Genomic DNA, 26,044 nt, shown 5'->3' on the forward strand with positions numbered 1-26,044 from the left:
AGAAAGGAGAAACACAGCACCACGCAACTTCGTGTCCTTGCCTGGGCCCCTCACTTCCCCTGCCGGCCGGAAGTCTGCAGTCGTTTATTCGACGAGGCTACAAATGCTAACCTGCTGCGGGGCGGCTGCCTCTGCGGCCACAAACTCCCAGGGGCCCTCCCACACCACGTCCGCGGAGCAGCACTTATAGAAATCAGGTAGGTTTATTTTCATAAACTCTGAGTAATTTTGTTTCTTCTTCTCCTGTTATGAGTTGAATTGTATCCCCAAAATTCATATGCTGGAGTCCTAACCGCACTATAACAGTATTTGGAGAAAGGACCTTTACAGAGGTAATCAAGTTAAAAGGAGGTCATTAGGGTGGACCCTAATCCAATCTGACTGGTATCCTCACAAAAGGGAGGATTTGGACACAGGGAGAATGCTGTGTGAAGACTGGAGTTACGTTGCCACAAGCCAAGGGCTGCCAAAGACTACCAGCAAACCACCAGAAGCTGGGACAGAGGCATGCAACAGATTCTTCTTCAGAGCTCTCAGAAATAACTCATTCTATGAACAACCCTGATCTTGAATTTCTAGCCTCCAGAACCACGAGAGAATAAACTTCTGTTGTTGAAACAGATTAGTCTGCAGAACTTTGTTACGGCAGCCCTAGCAAACCGTAACCTCCCCACTTCTATGAAGGTTTATGGGCTACAGTGAGAGTGAACAAATATTGCACAGCCTGACCTTACTAAGAAGTGAACTTGAGACTAAAATGCCAAATTGAGTTTGTGATTCATTGAAGTAGGATTTAAATATCTGTTCCACAGCAACAAAATGAATTTCAGAATCACTATGCTAAGAGAAAGGACCCAGGCAGAAAAGAATGCATATTGTATAATTACATTTACCTAAACTTCTAGAAAACGCGAACTAATCTATAGTGACAGAAAGAAGATGAGTGCTTGCCCCAGGGCTGGGGCCTGAGGGATCTTTGAGGGGTGATGGAAACGTTCTGTGTCCTGATTTGGGGCAGTGGTTTCCCACGAGTATACGAAATGTCAAAACTCCTCAAACCGCACATTTTAAATGGATGCAGTTGCTCAATAATTATACATCAATAAAAGTGGTTTTTAAAAATCTCTGTGTTAGCTTTACTCCTGACCTTGTGGCTCTTCTCTTTTTTCAAGCATCTAAATGTTCAGTGTTAGCAAATGTAAAATGGATGGCTGGTGGGAAGCAGCCGCATAGCACAGGGAGATCAGCTCCGTGCTTTGTGACCACCTAGAGGGGTGGGATAGGGAGGGTGGGAGGGAGACACAAGAGGGAGGAGATATGGGGATATATGTATACATATAGCTGATTCACTTTGTTGTACAGCAGAAACTAACACACCATTGTAAAGCAATTATACTCCAATAAAGATATATATTAAAAAAAAGAAAACAGAATACAGAAGAAATGCCACGTATAATGTGTTTTCCCCACTGCACGGCACGCTCATAAGAGCAAAAAGAGCCTTACCTTTTTTCAGAATCACAGACGTGCCTAACATAGTTCCTTGGAACTAGAAAACAACAAACATGTTTATTTCAATTCTTGGAATAAATGATTCCTTACCTAATTTTGAGAAGGACTTTATGCGCATAAATGTACTTTCCATCCACCAGAAATCTCAGGTCTGCGGTGCTGGGATTGTCAAATTCTCTCTTCAGGGACTCAGCCACGGTGAGGTGGCCGTCAGGTTCTGGGGGGCGGGGGGCGACACCAGCGCTTTCTAAGGAGGATGCAGGCCCAGCACGGCTCTGCTGACCCAAAAACACCAGTTCCCCAAATAACTGCCCCACTGAGCTATGCGCTGTTTTCCTAAATACAGATTCCCACTGCTGCAATCATTAAGGATAAGAACCTCAGACACATCTGCTTATAAATCTGGCAAAACAACTAAAGTCCCAAACCACCACACTAAATAAAATTTTTGAAAGTCTGAGTAAATATACCAGCTAAAAATAAAAGCTATAGTTTCCCAATCCCATCAGAAAGCAATCCAAAGGACTTTTAATTTAGTATGAGATACTGATTTCTAATACTTTTGAGAAAAATGAATCGATCCAATGAGTTCCCTTTCACAGGAGCTCATTAGAGGGAAATAAATTGCCTGATACTGCACTGAACAAAGTCCTCACTATCAAAAAATGAAAACACCAGAAGTTCTCGTCCTAGCTTTCAGGCCACCACCCCGATGGACAGCAATCAGCTCACCCACGGACAGGAGGCGCCAGGTGACGGCAGGCGTGGCGAAGCAGGCGAACACGTCGTCGGTGGAGGAGAAGTGGGTGAGGTGAGGCAGGGTCACCGACTGGCCCCGGCACTGGCCCCACATGTACACGTGCCCTCCCTGCGTCTTGGCTGCAGACGTGTGGGTAGAGTGGCAGGCCGCAATCTCTGTAATTCTAGGTCCACAAACACACACCAAGTAAACACGGTAAACAGGAGAAGAAACAAGGTGACTTTTTCTTCCCTTAGGTCTAACTGAATAAAAACAAAAACAAGACTTAAGACACCTAAGCTTCTCAACTGTGAGGCACCCAACAGTTATTTATATGTAAGCTATGCCTCAGTGGCACTTAATGTATCATGAAGGTCTGCTTGTTACCACTTCTAGACAGTAGGCCCATAAAAATATGTACCATCCTGTTTTGAAATTCAAGTATTAACACAATCCAAGAGAGCAGAGACCAAAAACAAAGACCAAAAAAAAAAAAAAAAAGATTTAATTGTTTTCTTAAAACATTACTTACTAAAGCAGATCAGAAAGATTTGGGCCATCTCAACCCAGGGTCAATAAATATTTTCATCAAAACTTTACCAATTTTAGGGTTAAATGAAGGCTGCTGTGGGTCACCCCAACTCACACTGCAAACAGTAAGTGCAGTGGTTCTGACTCACTGGACTATATCATCTGGAACCCAAGAGAGCAGTGTTCTGGGATCAACCACATGTTAGACCCTATTTCAGTAAGTTCACGATTGATAGGCAGGTAGTTCTCAGAACACTTCCTAGTGGAAACCACTGTTTGGTTGAGTTGAAAATAATTATTTTCTCTCAGACTAAGCCACCATACAGAATTAAAGAAAATAAACTATTTCCCCAAGTGAAGTACCATCTTGATTCTGTCTCGGGCAATGGTACCAGCATCCTCAGTGACAGGCTCAGAACTTCAGGGTCATCTTTGACTTCTCCCTCCTCATGTATCTCTTTCTTCAGAACATCCGCTTGACGAATAACAGCAATTCTTTCTTTGTAGTGCCTCCCATTTGCCACACCCTCATCAAGCACACCCATACCCGGACCAACACAACTCAGGTCTCCCTGCCTCAGCCTTTCTCTTCCGACCTAAATCGCACAATGCTGGCAGGTTAATGATCCTCTTGAAACACCATTCTCATCACTACATTCAAACCTTCGTTGACTTCCCATAAGACAGAAATGCAGACACATGACCTTAAGGCATTCCCTAATTTGCCTTCCATCTATGTCCAGCGTTCTCTCAAATCACCTTTGCCCACACACTCTCCGTTCCAATCAACAGATGTACTCACTGCCCCTCAATGTCATTATGCACAAAGTCCTTGGTCAGGAATGTTCTTTCACACTTTGGGAGACCACTTACAATGACAGCCTCTCTTTTCCCTGATAACGTTCCATGAAAAATGTAACTGACTGGAACACAATTGTGTCCTTCTATGCTAAACTACTCAACATCAGGAAATCAAAATAACTTCATTCCTACATTCACTTCTGAAATGTTTACCATTAGCCTCCAGGAGAGGGGAACAGCCTTTGCCATTCATTAGAGGAGGTGGGACACTGCTTCCACAGCACAGGGGTTAAGGATGCAGAAAAGCTGGGAAAGCTGGCCCTCCCTGAGCATGGCCTGGGGGCATTTACCTGGAGCACCCAGTGCCATGCGAGAAGTCAGGGGTGGGGCTGAGGCTTGGCTGACTGCAGCAGCTGCTAGAGCAACCGAGAACGGAGAAGGTTTAGAGGGAACCTTCAGGTCTCAGCTTGGGACTGGACCATCAGCCAAGGCGCCCTGCCTTTGCCTGAGGTCATCTGTCCTTACATCTGATTCATACCAAGAAGCAAATGTGGAAGATCAGATTTTCCAGTCATACATGCAATAGACAATGACTATAAACTGAGCTAACCTTTACTGTCAGGATGTCTGGCATATTTCACACTTTATTTTGTAGCAATTCTTAATGGAAAAAAATTACTGTATGTTCATAATAAATAGGTTTGGTGTCACCTCAACGGAATGATCTGCAACAATGGCACAGCTTAATGTCTGAGAAGTACTAGACATGAAACAGCAGAGACTGAGACAGAATGCAAAACAGAAAACGAGGAAAGAAAAAAGGTAATTTGCGAGGGAGGAGAATAATGGAGAAGAAACCATGATTATAAAAAGACCAGAGCACTGTTTCCCAATCCTGGTTCTGTAAGAGGCCAACACATGATTAATGACCTCAAGAAGTCACAAAATTCACAAAAATTCAAGGCAAAGTTAGTTTTAGATCAATCTAACTTAAACTGTGTTTTTAGGGAACTTTAAAGACATGCTGGTAAATCAAAGTACTGAAAATTCAGAAAGACTGGGAATGACTGGGTTAGAGAAGAGAATCATTTTAATTATTAAAATCACTTCTATGTGAACGTAAACAGTGTTAGCATTCCTCACCATAAATAGACTTAATCAGGTTTTTCTTGGGTTGCTGTTTGAGCAAATAATTCCACGTAGACAAATTTCCCCTTTCTGCTTCTGTGAACACGTAACCAAGACCTGACGACCCACCCTGCCCCAAGTTCAATCCTGTTCGTTCTGATTAGCCAAGCCTCCCCGTGATGGGCCCCAAGAGTCAGGAGTTCCCGAGAGATAAGTCATAACATATCTGCAAAGTTTCAGTCACTGAAAAGGGTGGGTAGGTGCCGAACAAGTCCCAGCAAACCTATAGGTTCCTCCCTTGCAATATTTGTGCGATGGAGAGCCTGCAAGCTCAGCAACCACCACCTGAAATTCAAGCACGGAAAACTGAGAAAAGCGGGAGCATCTCATTCAAAACATGCACCCCTGACATCCGTAGCCAAAATCGTGTTTACGTGGACAAGACCAAGTGTGCAAGTATTTAGCTATTTCTACTTTTTTTTACATATATAATTCAAAAAAATGTTTTGAGTTATGAAGTTTTTGAAAAAGACAGAAAGCAATAGATAACTCTCCAGTGCCACGTGCCCTGACACTCACATAACTTCTGGGCCCTGCTTCTCTGCCTCTTTTGCTCTTTCCCACTGAGCCGCCCTACAATCTGTCTGTCCCAGCGTGACCACAGTCAGAAGCCCTGGCACTCACTCCGGGACTGTCAGGACCAGTGGCGCAAGGTGGGGCGCGTCGCTGGTGGGCAGACAGCAGCGGACTCTGTGAGTCCAAATAGAGGAGTTCAGTTTATTTTAAATGTGGCAGCACGAGAAAAATGGTAAAGTGCCATACAGATAGTCCGTTTTTATACCCATGTTACCTATGATCCTTTAACACTTCTTCGCTATTTTGTCTAAATACCAAAAGTCCCCACTGACTGGATTTGCTAGCTGGAGGCATTTTTGTGATTATTCAAAGCCTCAAGACTGTCTCTTCTCTTTTTACTGAGCGGCTCTGAACCACCTTTAAGAGAAATGAAAGTAACATGGCTGCTTGCATCTCCTGTGTGCCTGCCAGCTCGTGACCTTCATTAGCTTTCCTCTTCCCCAATTCTTAAGGAGTCTAGGGTCTTACTGTAAGATATGGGGGAAAAAAAGGTTCTTTAACCAATTTAACATAGGTTAAATAAAAGTAGCCAGGTTCGCAATACTCAAATGAAAATCAAGGGAGCTGAAAATGACCATTTGGTTCTTCATTTTCATTGCTAAATATTCCAGTAGAAACATATAAAAGAACTGCTACAAATGCAAAATAATTTATCCATATATTTACTTAAAATCAGATATAGCAAAAATTAATATGTAAAATGAAAACAGCAATATTAATTTCCACAATGATTTCAACCCTGGCCTAATAGAACAGATAATAAAATGTTCTTGTTCTGTGCTCCTGTGTCAAGCAATGAAGAGTGAAAAGGCAGTGATATAGCCATGTTTGAGAAATTTCAGGAGACCTTCAAAAATAGTAGGATAATCTGGGGGAAAACTCTGGATATGCTACTCACTTAATACAACCTTGCAAACAAGTGCACACAACTCAGTTTTAATTTTTTAACCATTTTGCTCTGCTTCACAGTGATAGCCTGGGAGTTGAAGTAATGAAACAGCCCTATTCTTTTCAACTGGCAAATTTTATAAGTAGCTGCCCCCATCTGAGATACTTTCATCTTCCTAAACCATAGAAGATAGACCTCCAATGTTATCAACTTCTTCTTAAGAATGTGAAATAGAAAACAATGAGAATGGGGGGGAAAAGGTCTTTTTTGAGCGAGAAGAATAATGCGGAAAAGCTGTTGGAGGTTTAGTCATTGTAGTTTGTGTAAAGTAGCTATTGGAGGTATAGATGACATACGGGTATGTGAAAACAAAATATTTAACATCAATCAACTTGCCCCAAAATTCTAAAGCCAATTTTAAAAAGGAATGAATGGTCTTGTTCAAGAATATTCTAATACTAGCAGTCAATTGCCCATAATTCTATACAATGCCTAAGTTTAGTTTAATCACGAAAGAACACTGATCTTATTTTGAAAATGCACATATTACCTGTCCTTTTCCACAACAACAGGAGTAGGGTAGGACTGGTTACTTTTATTGCCAGTGCCCAACTGGCCATAAGAATTTGCGCCCCAAGCATACACTTGACCTTCATCTGTTAATACTAACGTGTGTGCATAGCCACAGGCAACCTGGAAAGAGAAAAACCAAATCCACTCAGGCCTGAAAACAGAAAGAAACATGTTTCACAAGATAGGTTAAGATTCAAAAAATGAAAAAAAAAAAAAGAGAAGAGGCAGTCTGCCAGAGAGGCAGGCATTAGGTTAACCAACATCCCTCCAGATCTAGCTTGGGCCCCGTGTGTGGTGAAAACTGCAGTGAGATCAACATGAGTCCTTCAGTGACAAAGAGTCCAGTTTATTCACCTTTAATACGGCATTCATTATGCTCACAGAGATCAAGGGGTGTGAAGTGAATAAGAAATAGACACTTATATTTTTTAAGAATTATTTTGTCCTTTTATTATAAAAGTAAAAGATGTTCAATGTGAAAAAAACATAGGAAAGTATAATTATGAAAGTCATCTCAAGATCAGGATTTTTTTCTATTTATATATAAATATAGAGATATGCACTGATAGCTTTTTTTAAAAGTGATCATATCTGTATAAGCAGTTCTGTATCTTTCTTTTTACTTAACATTGCATATAGCATTATTTCCCTACCATTAAAAATCCTTTGTAAGCATCATCTCTGTTAATATAAATTTAGTATTGATATTCATTTATTTGACCATTAACTTACTGTTTGATTAGGTAAATTGTGCTACTATTATTTGTTATCAATTTTTTTTTTTTTTTTTTGCTATATCTTTACTACACCTTCTGCAAGTCACTTTCTCTTTGGTTCCTTAGGATAATGCCCTAAATTTAAGTAGAATTACAGATCAAAGGGTATGAATATTTTTAAGGCTCTTGATACATACTGCCAAAGTTTCCTTGGAAAAGATGATAAAAATTTACATCCCAACAGCTATGTATGAGAGTGCACTGGAAATATAAATTTTCTGATAAACATCTACAACTAAATTCAGGAGAAGAGCTTTAACCTTTACTTCAGTCAAGATAGGCAAGCAGCTTACCTTTTCATCCTGCTAAGACAACTGAGTTTTTAGTACATTGGTATCCTTGCCCCTGTAGCCTTAAAAACAGGCAGCATGTGAAGCAACAGTGGACATACCCGCTGGACACGAATGCCTTGCAAAGCTGCTACCCTACAGGGGGTTGGCTGGTTGCCGCTGCTGCCGAGTCCCAGCTGCCCGTTTCCATTGTAACCCCAGACATAGACCTGAGAGAAGATGAGAGACTCAATGCCCACGAAAGATGAAAAGAAGCATTCCATGTCAGTATGACACTGAGAAGGTAGACAGCCTTTTTTAAGCGACACAGAAAATAACTTTCTTACCTCCCCAGTGTTCACCACTGCCATCGAGCACATCTGTCCACAGGCTATGTTCACAACTACTTTGTTCTGTAAGCAGCCAGTGACTCTTCGAGGGATCGGCTGATTAGCTGTTGATCCAGACCCTACCTGCCCGGAGTTATTATAACCCCAGGCAAATACCTATTTGAAAGAAGAGATCAATAAACGAAACACACTAGTATATAAAGTGTCTCAATTGGCACTTACGGTGCCTCATCTTTGCCCTCAAAGTGCTTGATAACCATAAATGCTCACAACACAGGCAGGGAAGTTTCCATAGAACGCATTCTTACAAAATGTATTACTTTATTTTTTTTTTAAGATTTTTTTGATGTGGACCATTTTTAAAGTCTTCATTGAATTTGTTACAATACTGCTTCTGTTTTATGTTTTGGTTTTTTGGCCACGAGGCACGTGGGATCTTAGCTCCCTGACCAGGGATCAAACCCGCACCCACTGCATTGGAAGGCAAAGTCTTAACCACTGGACCGCCCAGGAAGTCCCAAAGCATATTACTTTATAAAATTTGGTTACTGGCATTACCTACACAAACAGCAATGATTATAATCAAATATCATATAATTCTTATAAAAATATCTACTTTGCTTCAGCCATATTTTCCAGCATTTGGGGATTTTTCTTTTTGCAAATAATCCCCTTGAGTATAGCAACACAGAAGTAACAATACATCCTTTTAAATTTTGCAGTTATAGAAATCCTTACTACATACAGGCACACTTCATAATATAAACACCATGACTATGAACTGCTAACAAGAGTAAGACTGAATTTGAGGTTATTTTAATCAAATGATCATATTTCCAGGACTGCTACAGGAATCTATATAATGTACTGAAATTAAAATCTTATTGAAATCTTATGATCAGTGGGATTTATGCTGACTATTCTCACCTCTCCATCAGATGTTAGCACCAAAGAATGGTAAGACCCACAGGCCACTTCAATGACTTGTTTGTTTGACAAATTAGTAGAGATATGACAGGGCACTAGACCATGATTAGTTGTCCCATTGCCCAGCTGACTGTAACCATTGTGACCCCAGGTAAAGACTTCTCCTTCTGAAATAAAAAGAAACATAACCAACTTTCAAAACATCTATTCTTATATGAAAATATATATATTACACACTTCCACAAATGGAAACTAAAACTTCATATGCAAAAGCTAATCAACTTCCCTATTCCACAAAACTCATTTTATAAAAGAATACACTTGGAAAGTTTAACTACATTCTACCTCAAAGCAACAAGATGAAATTTAAATGGATTCAGTTATAATAGCTAGAAGATAGGTTTTTAATAAACAACAGAGAAAAGGCTGCTAAGAGTAAGAGAAAAAAAAAACAGATTGAAATTAGACAGACTGTAAGGTCATTAAACTTCTCTGAACCTTAATTTCCTTATCTATAAAATGATCTCCAAGTTAATTTTTTGAATCTTTGTTGTATTACTTATTGTGCAGTATAATACATATTCAGAAAAGTTCTTAAACTGTATATACACAGTTTTATAAATAATTGCAAAGTACACATCCATGTACTACCACTCAGGTCAAGAAATACAATCTTATGATCACCCCAAAAGCCCCCCACATATACATCCTGGATAACAGGATTTAGTCTTTCTTGGTTTTGAACTTAACATAAATGGAATAATACAGTATATACGCCTTTCATCTGTATTTTTCTACCCTATTGTCTCTTTGTGCGACATTCCAGATAATTTCTTCTGATCTACCTTCCAGTTTATTAATTTTCTCTTGCTGTGTTCAAACTGCTGCAAAACTTGTCCACTGATTTTTTCATTTTGATAATTATATTGTTCGTTTGGTTCTCTTTCAAGTCTTCTATGACCTCTTCAGGTATCTTCAAGCTCATTTTTTATTTTTTCAAACATAATAAATACAGCCATCTTATAAGTGGTATCTGGTAATTCTAATATCTGATATTTAGTAGTTGTTTTTTGCTGTCTTTTTTGCAGGTTCTTATTCAGGGTGCCTTGTTTCCTTGTACCTGGTTATCTTTGACTATGTGCTACTAATTGCCATTGAAAAATTATTTTTCGATGGCATTATATTCCTTCAGGCCTAGAATGAAGGTACTTTCGTCTAGAAAGAATTTGCATTAACTTCTCTCATGTTCTTAAGGCACTTTAAAGGTACCTCTTTGATAAATCCAAGGCTTGAGATTTCTTGGACCATCCAATCTAAGGTGAATTGGAATACAAATCCATGGATACAACACCTCAGGGAGAGGTTTTCTTTCTTTTTTTCTCCTTGCTTTGCTCAGAGCCAAGGAATTCTTCTGTTGAGTCCCTTAGAGATGAAAGAACTGGCTCATCCTTGCCCTGAGAGTGTAGCCCTTTGTGGTCCCAGCCTAACATGTGAGGTCTTTGACTTGTGACCCCTTCACCTCATAAGTACATCAGACCCAACACTCTTTAAGTGCATAGGCAGATGGCTTTAAGGCAAAATTCACTTCAAGGTCCCCTCTAACTTCTTAGTTCATACTTTCTCTTAAATATATTTGGTCTAATAATTCCTTTCTGCCTTATCAATGTTTTGATGCTTTTAGAAAATTTAAAAAGTATATTTTATATAGAATTTGTATTTGTTTTCAGTGCAGAAATGGTCTGAATAATCCAGCCTGCTACTACTGGCAACCAAAAATCCCTAAAACTTATTTTTAAAATGTGAAATAAATATACGAGAGTATTTATAAAATTTATTTTCCATTTAAAGAACACTAATAAAATGAATACCCAGCTTGAGGGAAACTCTAAGGTATGTTTTAATTATGTTGTCTTACAAGTCTGAATGCATGAAACAGCCATGAGAATATTTAATTCTTTATACTACTAATACCAACTAGAGCCGTCAGTCACCGTTTAAAGTCAGGATCACAGAACGCTAACAGTTAGAGCGGATCTTGGAATCTAGCTTTCATCGCTCTTCTCATAGATCAAGAATCTCAAGTTCAAAAAGTCCTGAGTGAGTTCAGCATTCTAATGCAAAATAATTACACATATCAACAAAAGGAGTTCATTGGGCTTATCGCATTGTCATTCTTACACCCAAAGTGCCAATAACTGCTAGATTCCATCTGCTACATTATCTTACTTTGATATTGATATTGATATTTCATATTGTCCAAAGCACAGTCAAGTTCCCAGGGCAGAGGCAGAAAGCCAATCAAAAAGTATGTTCTCAGTGTAAGGGGTGGTCCTAGTCTTGTTTCTCAACAAAGAAAGCTATGGCTAAAATTCCACCCTGTGTTCCTAGGTTACCTGCTGTTGCAAGGACAACATGTGGACCACTCCCATAGCTGAGGCAGGCAATTTTTTTGCCACTTAAAGAATCCAGTCTCCGAGGTTCAATGGTGCTCTGGACATCACCTAATCCCAAACAGCCACAGCAGTTTGTGCCGAGCACAAAAATCTGTGGGAAAAACCAGAGTTAGTTCAAGCAGTTCTATTTCTGACAAACCTGTACATTCACACAGGCACAGTTCCCCTAGGGAAACTGCTTCATTATTTAATAAATAAGAATCTACTCTCCGTGCATTTTTTTTTTACCTTAATTCCTTCCTTAACGCCTTAGTTCCCCCAAGATCTTCAATTCAGCAAATCCATTACTGAAAATGTAATTTTTTCTTCAACATTACCTCATCATTTACTGTAGTATATAAAACTTCATTGCCAGCACTGCCAAAGACACAGGCCTGACGGACTAACTGCAGTTCTTCCTCAGAACAAAGGGAGAAAATTGGCCACTTTCCCACATCTAACATCTTCAAAGATGACAGAGTAGCCTGTACTGGCTGAAAAAGAATTTTAAAAATAAGTAAATAAAATAAATCTATATATATATTGACTAATAATAAAAAATACATTTTCTTTGCCCCCTTCATTTCTGTAGAAGAGTTAGCATTGGTTTGAGGAGGAACAAACCCTATCTATTTTGGGAACTGCCTTTACAAGCTTGACTGCTTCAGGACCGCTCTCACTGCAACCAAGAGCCAGAGGTCCTGGATGGAATCAGATCTCACCTATCAATTTTCCTCAAGGACACAGGAATCATACAAGGCTGAACTCTGGGGAGGTGAATGTCTGGCAAGCACTTTCAGTGTCGGTTATATCTTAAATGTAGCTCTGGAAACTAAGCTGCTTGTGAAAGCAGGAAAAAGGGAGAAGACTGCTGTTTCATCTGCTGCCCAAGTCTTAGCAAAACAAGTCCTTGGGAAAGAACAATGCCAAAGGTGACACCAAGGAAAAAGTCCAGAAGGTTTCAGTTCATGGGTCAGTTCTGACCATTCAGTTTGAGCAACTGGTGGGTTCCCTCATCCCCCCACTCAGGTTTGGGGATTGGTAGGACGAAAACACACAGAAAGGACATGTATTCGTTTGCTACAACTGCTGTAACAAAGTACCACAAATTGAGTGGCTGAAACAACAGAACTTTATCTTCTCACAGTTCTGGAGGCTAGAAGTTCAGAGTCAAGGTATCAGCTGGTCTGGTTCTTCCTAAGGGTTGTAAGGGGAAGATCTGTCAGGCCTCTCCCCTCGGCTTGCAGACGGCCCAATTCTCCCTGTGTCTCTCACATCATCTTCCCCCACATGCGTCTGTCTCTGTGTCTCAATTTCCCCTTTTTTATAAGGATACCAGTCATGCTGGATTAGGTCACCCTCATGACCTCATCTTAACTAAACGATCTGCATCTGCAGTGACCCCATTTCCAAAAAAGGTCACCTTCAAAAATAATGGGGTATCTCAGTCAATTTGCTAAACCAAAACACCATAGACTGGGTGGATTATAAACAACAAAAATTTATTTTTTATAGTTCTGGAGGCTGGGAAGTCCGAGCTCAAGGCGCCAGCATGATCATGTTCTGATGAAGGTGCCCTTCCTGGTTCAGAGACAGAGTCTTCTCACTGTGTCCTCTCATGCTGGAAAGGGCTAGGGATCTCTCTGGAGCCCCTTTTATAAAGCACTAATCCCATTCATGAGGTTTCTCCCCTCAGGACTTAAAACAATTCTTGAAGGCCCCACCTTCTAATACCATCACCTTTGGGGGTTAGGATTTCAACATATGAATTTGGGGGGGATACAATCAAACCCACAACAGGATGCATTAAGATCATGAGCATTTGCACTCCCATAAGAGCATTCAATGTGGACATGATAAAGCTGTTTTTATTTATTTATTTATGGCTGCATTGGGTCTTCGTTGCTGTGCACAGCGAGTGGGGGCTACTATTATTCGTTGCAGTGCATGGGCTTCTTATTGCATTGGCTTTTCTTGTTGCGGAGCATGGGCTCTAGGCGCGTGGGCTTCAGCAGTTGTGGCACACAGGCTCCGTAGTTGTGGCACATGGGCTTAGTTGCTCCGCAGCATGTGGGATCTTCCCGGCCCAAGGATGGAACCTGTGTCCCCCTGCATTGGCAGGCAGATTGTTAACCACTGCATCACCAGGCAAGTCCCTGGTGTTTAAAACAGATAAAGCTGTTTTAAAGAGAGCTTTTACTTATTTGCTACACTGGAAACATTTTTACTTACATACTTTTCAACTTCCAAACATTTTTAAGATTATAATAAGATGCATAAGTAGCCAACATGCCTATCAAATGCCATGTCTAGCCATTTCCCTCAATAATCGCCAAACTCTAGCTTAATTTAAAGGAACAAAGGATTTTCTAAGCCCTATCTTTCCCATCAGATATTAAATCAGTCTTACCAGATATATGTCTAGTAGAGAGCAGATCAGACTAGCTACTTGTTTTAGAAAGGATATTTGTGCTTTCCACCTTAGGAGTCAGGGGAAAAAATTATTTATTTATCCATTCATTCATTTATAGGACTTGGCTCACAAGATTATGGAGGCTCAGAAGTCCTATGTTTGCATTTATAAACTGGAGACCTAGGAAAGCTGATGGAATAATTCAATCCGAATCCAAAGGCCTGAAAACCAGAGGAGACAATGATGTAAATCCCTGTCTGAGGGCAGAGGATGAAATGAGACGTCCCAGGTAAATCAGCGAAGCAGGAAAAAAGGGATGAATTCTTCCTTCCTCTGCCTTTTGTTCCAACCAGGTTCTCAACAGATTGGATGATGCCCACCCGCACCAGGAAGAGCCCACCCACTTACTGAGCCCACCAGTTCCAGTGCTGTTCTCACCTGGAAGCACCCTCACAGACACACCCAGAGACGATGTTTAACCTGGGCACTGGGGGCCCACTCAAGCTGACATGTAAAGTTAACTCTGTGAAGACACACAGTGAAGATGGAGGCAGAGACTGGAGTGATGCAGCTATATGTGCCGGAACACCAAGGGTGCCGGGAGCCCCCAGAAGGTGCAGGCTTCTTCCCTCAAGCCTTCAGAGAGCGTGGCCCTGCGGACACCTTGATTTCAGACTTCTGGCCTCCAGAACTGTCAGAGAGTAGATTTCTGTTGTTTTAAACCACCTGGTTTGTGGTACTTCATCAGGGCAGAAACTAATACTAAGAAACTAACACAGAGGGGAAGCAGTGTGTCACTGCTAACAGCATCACCCTCAGTGAGTGGCATAGCCTGAACCAGGGGAAGCTCCCCTAATGCCCAATCGGGCCACTTCCCCCCATGACACCACCAAACTGTAAGACCCTGACTGGAGAATGATGTTTTCTATTATCTTTTGGGCAGCACCTAAGGCCACTGTGGGGCTAATGACAGAATCTTGTTCTGTTACCTTTTAGTCTAAGCTTCTACTTTAAATTACCCACTTCCTTATATTATGAAGGAATCTTACTTTCTGTGAGGTGTTCATTTTAATATTTTTTTTCTGATTTAAGTCTATAATTTTAAGAAAGAACAATGTTTGGGATGTGGCATCAAATATTTCATGTAGACGTGCTAACGTGCTAGTTAAAAGAGTTCTTACATAGTATTTCTAATCTTCACAAGTGTAGGACATACACATTGCTATCCTCATTTTACATATGAGGAACCTGAGGGCCCGAGAGACTGAGAAATATTCCAAGATCACCAGCTTCTCAGTGGGTAAGCCAGATTTCTTTCCACAAAGCATCTGTTGCTAAGTAAAAAGTTCACATAAAAAGTGATAACTCCTGGGCTTCCCTGGTGGCGCAGTGGTTGAGAGTCCGCCTGCCGATGCAGGGGACCTGGGTTCGTGCCCTGGTCCGGGAGGATCCCACATGCCGTGGAGCGGCTGGGCCCGTGAGCCATGGCCGCGGAGCCTGTGCTCCGCAACGGGAGAGGCCACAACAGTGAGAGGCCCGCGTACCGCAAAAAAAAAAAGTGATAACTCCTGGCAGGCCTAGTGTTTGCTTGCATTTGTAGGGCTTTGGCTGTTGTGCTCATGAAGTCCTTAATGAACAGGGCAGTAATGCCCACTGTGGGTTGTCTCCCTTCATGGAGCTCACAATTTAATAGAAAACAAATAATTCCAATATAACCTAAATACAACAGGTGTGAATACATTGCTTTTTAAATCTCTGCCAGAAGGCTGGCTACTGGAGGTTAGTCATCAAAAATTCATGTTTCTAAGTCTGTGGGGAAACTTCTTCATAGGGAACCAATGACTTCATTTATGAAATGCACATGTTTATACTTTTTTGAAGTAAATATTTAATATCAGTCTCCAGGAATTGAGTATCTTCTCTCACAGAAGAAAAATACATTCTTCTGTCTGGCATAATCTTGAGCATATATAGTTATACACATTGTACATACTGTATACATATGTACATATATAGCATATAGGTATACTCTGTATATATATATACATTGTATATAGTAACAGTGTACATAATATAGGGATGCACACACTTTAGGAGCCTCAATCACACCACAGCCAGCCTGCATGACAGCAGGCATCTCCGCAGAAGGCACCCAACTACCTCTGGGCCCAACTATTAAGTAAGGGACTGGCTGAGCAGAAGCCAAGAGTGGGCAATAAAAAAACTGTAGGGGAAAAAAAGCACTACCAGAGAGCAAGAGCTCGGCAATATACGTCATCAAGGTCATGTCCCAGGAATCTGCATCCTAGCTTGGAGCCTCCTTCCTGCACCTGTCACCAGCATAGGTGAGAATTAACCCCAGGCCAGCTTACCTTCACTGCTTTGCTCACATCCAAGCCACCTCTCTCATCTTTCACTGGCATCTGTTTGGGAAATGCAAAGCAGTAAAATTTTTTAATATTAGCTCAAGGAAAACATAATTAAGGAAATACATCTCCATAAAGTTAGAGACCAAAATGCATTTTATCGTTGCTTTGAGTGTGTGCTCCCTGTATTAACTCTGCTTCTCCAACCATATGAAGAACCAAGTGGATTATGATACTTCATTTAACTATGGACAACTATTAAGTTGTCACAGTTCAATTTAAAATACCGCATATAAAAACAGAATTAAAATTACATGTTGGGCATGCCTAGCAAAAAAAAAAAAAAATTCTTAAAGAATAGCCGCCAACACCTCACGTTTTGAGAATTTCCGGGCAGCATAACACCATGTAATAAAGTAATTCCTTTGCTAATTCCATGAGTTTTTTATTTTACAAAATCTGTGCCCAGAAGAAAAATAATGAAATTTTCTATGAACATTCTATAAGACTTTCAGGTTCTATACATTGCTTTTGTAAGCTACTTTCCTACAGGAGCTCACAAATGAGCACTTCGAGTCAGCACGCGGCGATACTATGGTTCAGTTCAGAAGCTGTGCTGTTTCTGTACACTACGCTGGCTGTGACGATGATTTACGTCGTTTACTGAATTTTGACCGTATTTTATTTTTTTAAAAAGTGGAAAACAGAAAAATGAAAGTGAATGGTGGCAGTTAATATTAAGCTGTCAGCAGTGAAGAGCAGATATTTCGTAAATTTCATAAAATCAACACGAGATAGAGATCGATGCGCATGCTGAAAGATGTGAAACTTTTAACATCACTTGGACACTGACCGGACTTAAGCTGGCTGACTGTAATATTCAGATGTGATGGAAACGAAATAAAGAATATCTGCGATGAATTAAGAATATGTCATCTAAGATTAAGTATTTTGTCATTTTTTTAAAAGCTCTGGCAGTGGAGCAAACACTGTTCAACTCAGACCCTTTTGCAGGACAGCATTTTCTGTGAAAGTAGGGGTGGTGTGGCTCCTCATCCAGCTCAAACGTCACCGCCTCTGGGGACCCTTTCTCTACTCCTCACACAATCCCCAGAGTCCCCTGCTGGTCCCTCTGGCATTCTCTACACCCATAACAGTGATGGGCCAGCCTCTCAGTCACTATAGTGAGAGCCCCTCAAAGACAGACACTATCTCATTGATCTTCCTATTGGATGACCAATAGAGGTTTGATGAAGTATATTTTATGTGACAGAAAATATATGCTCCAAGGGCATGATTTTTCTAACCTTGACACTTTTTCCATAGAGAAGGAAAAGTTCTTCTTCCATATGGTCTTCCATGGTCCTGTGCAGTCCTTGGGGAAAAAGTATGTGGTAAAATCAAGATCCCATGTGTCGAGTGAAACTGGGCAGGTTAAAATTACTTTACTTCTAATTAACAGAGAAAATAAGCTAAGCTCAAATATGGTGAAGGAAAATAAGGGAATTAAGTTTGGGGCATGGGAGTTAACAGCTGTAAAACCCAAAAGATGTTTTAACTGTTGTTCTCCTATGAGAATCCTCCTGCTGAGGTGTGGAAAAATAATCCCAAGATAAACCTATATTCTTAAATCTATTAGGGAATGAGTAGAAAATTTTCATTTCAGAGTTGACTTCCTATAGATAAGAAAAAATAAACTTTAGACCTTGGTCAAATTTCCCCTGGGATTGGAAAGTTCCAAATCACTGTGAAGAGGAGACTTATCAATTCTCAGCTCCACTGAAGAGTGTATGATTTGCTAAGGGGGAGGGAGGGGGGAATGAATGAAAAGAATAAAAGGATGAAAGAATGAATGAACAAATGTGACTTGTTATCTTAACAAAAAATCTGAAACAACAGCCATCAAGTATGTAGCTATAGCACTGAATGTGCTTGCCTTAATTAACCAGCTCCACAATGACTACCTTCTACCACATACAAGTAACAGCAGAAGCAGCCCTATCACATAATAGGCAGTATGTCTGGACTGTGGTTAAATCATTACACAGTTATCACTAAAAATAAATATGAATAAATATTCTCTCTCCCCTCAGAAGCAATTTAATGAAATCATGTTTAATAATGTTGATATTCTGATTCATTAGGCTGGCTCCTATTTACTCACATACAACCCATATTTCAAATGCCTAACATCAGAACATTTTATCTAATACTACCTACAAGCAGTTAGAGCCTTGCAATAGATAAAAACAATAACCAAAATAAGGCTAAGTCTTAACAGTGTTCCTTATCAATGTTTTATATTCACTTGAGGATACTGGTAAAATTCTGTTTTCTTCAGCTGTAAAAGGTCTCTCAGCATATAAGGAATAATAAATAATATATTCAGAATAATTATTACTCAAACTATGGCAACTAATACAAATCATTATTTCTAATGTTTGGGAAAGATATGCTTGTTGTGAAAAGGATCACTTAGACTTTTCTCACTTATAAATTTCTAAAACTTGATCTGGTTGCCAACATGGAAAAATAATTTCATGCAGCAGCTACTCCTATATCATCTGTCTTCTCTATGAATTTTCAAGCTCTTTAGGAGAGAGGACCATGACTCATTCATTGCTATAACTACCACAATGCATGGCTCAGAGCAGAACACAAGATATTCGTTGAAAGCATCTTCTGAATACAGCTTTTTGTAGATTGCAGACAGCCTATATTGGGGATTCTTCTCTTTTTGGCCTCATCTTAACTGGAAATACCTTTTCCATACCTGCCCCAAGTTTAGTGGAATAAAAAATAAAAAGATAAGAGAGGGAAGAGAAGAAAGAGGAAGAGAAGAGAAAGTAGAAGAGTAGAGGAAGGGAATTCAAAGGCAAAAAGGAAGCAAACAAGAGAAGGAAAAGGGATCTAATTAGAGAAGTGACTGCCCCTCGCTGGACTTTAGGACCCCTTTGTGTCCCTAGCAGAAGGGAATTCTTGCTAATATGCTGAGATCACTGAACAGTAATCCTGGGGTTTGTTTTGTTTTGTTTCCCCACCCCATCCCTCTACCATTGTAGGTAACCAACTTCACTGGTTTCTGGTTTCTTCTTCTGTTTCCTTTTGCAAAAATAAGCAGACATATGTATGTGTCTTATTCCCCAGTTCTTTCTTGTACAAAATATAGCATACTTTACATACCCTTTTGCAAGCTTTTTTTTTTTCACCTAACAATGTATCCTGGAAAGCACTCTATATCAGCTAATAGAAATTTTTTAACACCTGCATACCTTGGGTTTTTAAGGAGAAAAATAAATAGCTCTTTTCAGTGTCTTTGATCAGTTTCAAGTAGAGTAACTCTTTAAAAATTAGAATGGTGAAAAGAAGGTCATTCCGTTTATTTGACTAATCAGGTTAAGACATAATTACATGTATGGCATATGAAAATTACCATATTCAAAGAAATAACATTCAGTAAAATTCAATTAACACTAAAGATAATATTAACATCATTTCATTTTTGTCAGTCAGAATGTCCTTGAAGATTTAAAAATGATTCATGATTAATTACTATTATACAGTACTGTGAAAAAAATGATGTCAAAATCTGTAGCATTGTGGAAAATGGTTGGCTTTATTTATTTATTTTTTTCCTTTTTGGCTGTGCTGCGCGGCTGGCTTGCGGGGATCTTAGTTCCCCGACCAGGGATTGAACCTGCAACCTCGGCAGTGAAATCACGGCGTTCTAACCACTGGACTGCCAGGGAATTCCCTGGTTGGCTTTTTTTTTAACATTATTCCAATGTGATACAAATAAAATAGAGAAAACTAGCTTTCCCAATTTGCACTACTTGAGGAATATAGTTTGTGGAATATATGTGAGGATTATAGTTATCTCATCCTGTTATATGTGATATCACCAGGCTATTATTATAGCAACGTTATAGTAATATATCAACATATACGTCTTAAAAATCCATAATATGCACATAGAATATCACATCCATGATGTGATAAAGATGAATTCTAAATAACAGCAACAATAATAACAGTTAAAATAAACAGTTACCCGGTGCCAAGCACTAAGTGCCTTATGTGATCTCATTTAATCTTTACAATAGCCAAAAAGAAACAGATATAATCATTGCCTCTGTTTAATGGACATATTTCAATACTTTGACTAACAGTCACCAGTCAGTCAGGGTCAGAGCCAGGACTAATTCCAAAGTCCTTGCTCTTGGACCCTCCCCTGTAATGCAGGGATATTTTAAGTTTTCCTGTGTACATTCCAGATGGTTTTATTTTGTACTGACTGATTAAGAACATTCCCACCAAAAATGTTTATACCTGATTGTTTCTAAATTTCTGGAGCCCAGTATTCAGTCATCTTTAACCCTGTTCCTTCTAGATCCTTGTGAAGTTGTCGTCTAGGGTAAGGTAAATGTGACTGAAAATGGAAATACATAAATAAATTCTATTAGAGAACAAAAGAAAAGGACAAGAATATACCATCTTGAAACTTTAACAAGCCAGTATTTATCTCAGAAAAATACAGTTAAAAAATTGTATCAGCTCTATTTACTGTTAGAAGGTCAGCAGCAGAGGTGCTCAATTATAAAAAGAATTAATATTATAAAATATAACTTTCAGATATTATATTTTATAAGTTTTGGGAAAGGGCTTCAACAACTTGGACGCTGAAACTTACAAAACAACACTTAACGTTTAATCTATAGTATTTCAACATAAAAAAATGCAAGGGAAACCATTTGGAAAGGGAAAAACGCAAAATTTTCAAATTTTTGGAAGAAAGTATAGAAAACATCTTTATGACCTCAGGGCAGGGAAAGATTTCTTAAATGAGACACACAAGCATAAACCACAAAGGAAAGACTGGTAAATTTTACATTAAAGATTAAAACTTTGGCATAATAAAAGACAAAATGAACAAAGGGAAAAACATGCCACAGAATGGGAGAAGATATTTTCAACATATATGACTGATACCTAATTAGTATCCATAATGTATAAAGAACACCTAAAAATTAGAACAAAAAAGGCAATCCAATTTAGAAATGGACAAAGGATACAGGCAATTCACAGAAGAAGAAATTAACAAACATATCCATGGAATTTATCATGGAAATGTAATCACAATCAGATAGATCTCACCAATCAGATTGGCAAAATTAAAGGGGATAATACATAGTGTTTGTGAGGACGAAGATCAGAAGGCACACTCATATAGCTAGAAGGAATGTAAACTGGTACAATCACTTTTAGAGCAACTCAACAATATTTAGGTCAGAGCAGTGTCTTTCAATCTTTTTTGATACATATATGTACCTGAAACAAGAGTTTCACAAAATAATTCTTACCCTTCCTATATGAGATGCTAAGGGATATCCTCTTCCCTATTTTTTTCTATTTTACATTATTCTATTCTACCCTACCCTATTTTGTCCTTTTCTATTTCATTTTTTCAATGTTGGTTTCAGCCCACTAAGATGATTTCAATATCATTAATAAGTCATGTCTTGTAGTTTAGAAAACAATGGCCTAGATGAGCTCTAGTGCATATACAAAATTGTTTGCAATAACAAAAAACTAGAAATAGTGGATAGAATTGATCAACAGACTCCATCAACAGAATTTATAAACTGTGGAATGTGTATACCACACAGCAATTAAAATAAATTATCTAGAATCAACACAGATAAGTCTCCAAAACAATTCTGATCAAAAATCACTAAGTCACAGAATGATGCATATGATACACTATTTGAACAAGTTTTAAAACATGCAGAAAACAATACTATTTTAACGTGTAATGGATACTGACATACACATGGCTGGACTTTGATGGAAATGTTTCATAAGAAAGTTTTGATGGAGATAATGTCAAAGGCAAAATTTGCCATGTAATTCTATCAATGAATTGGTGTGATATGGCTTTTCCAATTAACAAGACAGTTTTCAAGATTTTAAGCTTAAGTTAATCATCTGAGTATGGGAGGATAAGGTTACCCAATATTAAGGAAAACAAAATTGTAGAATCAGAATACCACCATTCTAATACTGCCTTTACTGCGAACATAGGAATTCAATAGAGGCTTGATAATGACAACTCATAAACCACAATTTCTTTCACCATCAGTAAAATAAAATTTTACCAACACCATAGGAAGATAATAACTCAATAACATAGAAAAAGTACAGTATCTTAAATGCCATGGAAGAAAAATATGAAATAGAAAAAAGTGTATCAGAATGTGTTTTTTACTTCCTGTCTTAATCTGCTTACAAATTTCCCCCTTTTCTGCACAGGAGGGAGACCCAGGGCAGAGGCTGGCATTTGTATTGGGAAGCTCTTCTTCATGGTGAAAGTGTCATGGCATAAGATCATCCCATATGATACGTACTGTATGTTGCTTTATTTTTTTTTTTCCTTACATGTGTCTTGGGATACATAACTTGGCTCATATATATACTTAATTACATTAAAAAGTGCCTTGTGTTTTGAAAAGTAGTTTCTTATGCATTTCCTCATTTTGTTTCAATGTAATAAAAGGAACTATGTTATTATAGAGTCTTACTGTACTGATATGTGCCTTACAATATAAAAAGAAATGGGAGAATAGGTACCTTCTTCAGCCAGAAGCTCCTGGCACTGACCTCTGCCTTCAGAGGCTCCAAACTGGACACTCAAGAGCCAATGTTCCAAGTTTTTGCATGAGTAATTTTCTTTTTTCTTTTTTTTTCTGGCCATGCCATGCAGCATGCGGGATCTTAACTCCCTGCCCAGAGATTGAACCCATGCCCCCTGCAGTGGAAGCACAGAGTCCCAACCACTGGACCATCAGGGACTTCCCACAAGAGTAATTTTCAAAACCAAATATGTATCAACTAAGGTAATCTTTTGCATGACATTTCCTATTTTGACTGTTTTTCTAAACTTGTAGAATTCAGTAATTTATTTCCATATTATCCCTGTTTGGGACAGATAATTCCTTTTCGTACATATTGTATTTTGAGAGTTTTCCCTATACTCTTAATAACTACACAGCTGAAGATCAGTGGACAAGACCACAGTCTTTCAGTAACTGAACAAGATAAACATGCCCATCCCTAATCCTCTTAAATAACAAATAATTCATTTCCCTGTACAAAGCATATAATAAGCAGTCTCTACATGTTATTAATGGTAAAGTAATCAGTATTAATCAGTGTGTCTGCTAATATGACAATGTGTTGTATTACTTGATAATACTTCTGACCTAAATGAGTTAAACTGATTATAGGACATTCATTTGCCTAATTCATTCAACAAATATTGACTTAGTGCCTGCAGCGGGCACTAAATTGAAAGCAAATACATTAAAAAAAAAAAGAAGTAACTTGGAGCAAAAGGATATCCAGCTGGTAGCTGCCTGTGTCAATATTACCCCAGCCCAGTAGTATGCAAGGGCCTTAAGAGCTAATAAACTAGATACACTGTATCTGAGAGAAGGCATTTTCCATGGAAATTGTTATCTTGCAATTAACTAGAAGCTTCTAAATGCTGGTATCTGTTTTCTAAAAGTGATCCCAGAAGGAAAAAAAAGAAGAATTTTTGCAGAGAAAGGCCAGTGTCATGTATGTTTTAAAATTCAAATTAACAGTATGAGGTCAAATCTAAAGCTATGCTTGAGACACATAATGTATAGAAAAGTTTTCTTGCAATACATAACTCAATGCTTTCAACAAATTCTCCCATCTGGGCAACACAGTTGATGATGCTTTTATAATCAAAGAAACAAGGCATGAAGGAAAACCAATGTCTTTTAGGACACCAGCATACAGTTTACAGTATCAGTGTGTTAACGAGCTCCAGACCAAGTACATGTCAGTGGGATGATGATGGTTCCCACCTATATGCTTAGCTGAGTCATTAAATGGTATGTCATCAGAAAGCTAGAAATAATATAAATAGGTATAAATGTAATATAAAAAATTAAACATGATCCCAATTATCGCTTGCAAAAAAGGATGATAGGCATAATTTACCTCCACTTGAATGAGCTGCCATAAGTCAATGACAAATAACAGTAAGATACCCTACACAGCTGCTAACTAAAGTGGGACAATTATAAACAGGATGGACAAAACTAAAAGCCGAACTAAAACTAAAGCACAACCTCAGTGGGAATGGTATTGCCATATGTGTATGATAAACAGCAAACTGACTTATGAAACACAGAAACATAGTTGCTATTTTAATGATTTCACTGTACAAAGGCTTCCAAACTTCGCCAAGAGTGATGAAGTAGAGCTTTAATCCAAACCAAAGTTGCATTTAGTTTGAAAATATTACTGAGCTCATTAAAGTTGGTCTTTTCGGCCAAGCACAGCAAAAAGTGTCACTTTCAAATACGAAAAATAATCAACGTAAACTATACAAATATTTTTAGATTGTTATACTAGCAAAAATGAACTGATACTTGAGACATTTGTAAATCCATTTGAATTTTAGATTCTTATATATCTAGTACAATTTTTTTTAAAGCCCTTAACATGCCTATTAAATAGAATACTAACGGTTAACCATCTCTGCCCCACAATGTAAATATTCATTCAACATGGTAGCCCCTCTTGGCCTTGGCTCATTTCCATTTATGATTCAAACTGTTCAGTCAAATACATTCAGCGTAATACAGAACATATTATAATGGGGTCACAATTCATGATTTACTCACATACTGGTACTTGTCAATGTCTTGCATGGGGAGACAGAGGTACTACTGGGTTGGCCAAAAAGTTCATTCGGGTTTTTCCATAGGATGTTACGGGAACACCCAAACGAACTTTTTGGCCAACCCAATAGATATGAGCTCAGGTTAGATTAGCAAAGCTGAAGACACATAGAAGACACACCCCAGTGTCACAGGCATGCTGAAAGAAACTACTACACCTTAAATTCCCTGGAGACCTTCACGTTAAGATGAGGTCACTGTGTGAATTAGACACATGTTCCTTCTGGATAATGAAAGCGACAAGGATCATATCAGCCTTCCATTGAAGGACACTATGAATATCCCTTTCAGGGAGGCAAGCTATTTGCTCCTTTTAAGCCCTCCATTTTCATGAACAGGAGTCCCTGATGCCACCCTGCAACCCTGATCATTCCATTCCATCATTCCATTCTCTTCCAAAGATATTCTCATATCTCTTTCCTGGTCAATTTTGATTTATAGTAAGTCAACTCCAGTAAACCTCAAAAGTAACAGCATCTTAAGGGCATTTTAATTTCACTTTAACCACATGATAAAACCAAAATTAAATATGACAAACTGCTAAAGTCATAAGCAAATCCCATGGGTACTCTACATTTATAGTTTTAGATTAATAGCTTTTGATATTTAAACACAGTGTTTGTAATCCACTTAAGTAAAGGACCCAAAGGGAAAAACACTTCACTTTCTAAAATTGTTCCTATCAGCCTCTTTCACTAAGCATCCTTTAATTACGGAGTGCAATTTGGCTAGGCTTGTCTGGTTCATTCAGAAATCTCAAAGAGCAATAATTTAGTAACTTAAAGCATGACATCATACCAGGTGAATCTTCAACACAGTTCCAAATAAAGAAAATCAACAACCACTCTTAGAAAACAACTTCACCTAGTCATCCACAGTCAGAGGGACATTAAGAAGCAACTGCAAAGTGCAGTAAAACGTGAAGAAA

General features: G+C 38.8%; 1 protein-coding gene across 3 annotated transcripts in view; it reads right to left on the minus strand.

Annotated features, from left to right (window-relative positions):
• Positions 1 to 26,044, minus strand: part of RCBTB2 (RCC1 and BTB domain containing protein 2) — a 37,974-nt gene that overhangs the window by 9,482 nt on the left and 2,448 nt on the right. Inside the window, exons 2-12 of one of the 3 annotated variants that reach the window (XM_029210093.1) lie at positions 20,672 to 20,771; positions 17,650 to 17,717; positions 16,349 to 16,399; positions 11,902 to 12,057; positions 11,525 to 11,675; positions 9,132 to 9,298; positions 8,202 to 8,360; positions 7,977 to 8,084; positions 6,787 to 6,929; positions 2,245 to 2,435; positions 1,603 to 1,729 (exon numbers count right to left, since the gene is read on the minus strand). In XM_029210093.1, coding sequence (XP_029065926.1) covers positions 1,603 to 1,729; positions 2,245 to 2,435; positions 6,787 to 6,929; positions 7,977 to 8,084; positions 8,202 to 8,360; positions 9,132 to 9,298; positions 11,525 to 11,675; positions 11,902 to 12,057; positions 16,349 to 16,399; positions 17,650 to 17,703 — 1,307 coding nt within the window. In that variant the 5' untranslated portion in view covers positions 17,704 to 17,717; positions 20,672 to 20,771. The remainder of the gene's footprint in view (positions 1 to 1,602; positions 1,730 to 2,244; positions 2,436 to 6,786; positions 6,930 to 7,976; positions 8,085 to 8,201; positions 8,361 to 9,131; positions 9,299 to 11,524; positions 11,676 to 11,901; positions 12,058 to 16,348; positions 16,400 to 17,649; positions 17,718 to 20,671; positions 20,772 to 26,044) is intronic. The other 2 variants (XM_029210094.1, XM_029210095.1) reach the window with 2 other exon arrangements.

The sequence above is a fragment of the Monodon monoceros genome, unplaced genomic scaffold, assembly GCF_005190385.1.
Source record: "Monodon monoceros isolate NGI ecotype Baffin Bay Population unplaced genomic scaffold, NGI_Narwhal_1 Super_Scaffold_8, whole genome shotgun sequence".
Taxonomy (NCBI): Eukaryota; Metazoa; Chordata; class Mammalia; order Artiodactyla; family Monodontidae; genus Monodon; species Monodon monoceros.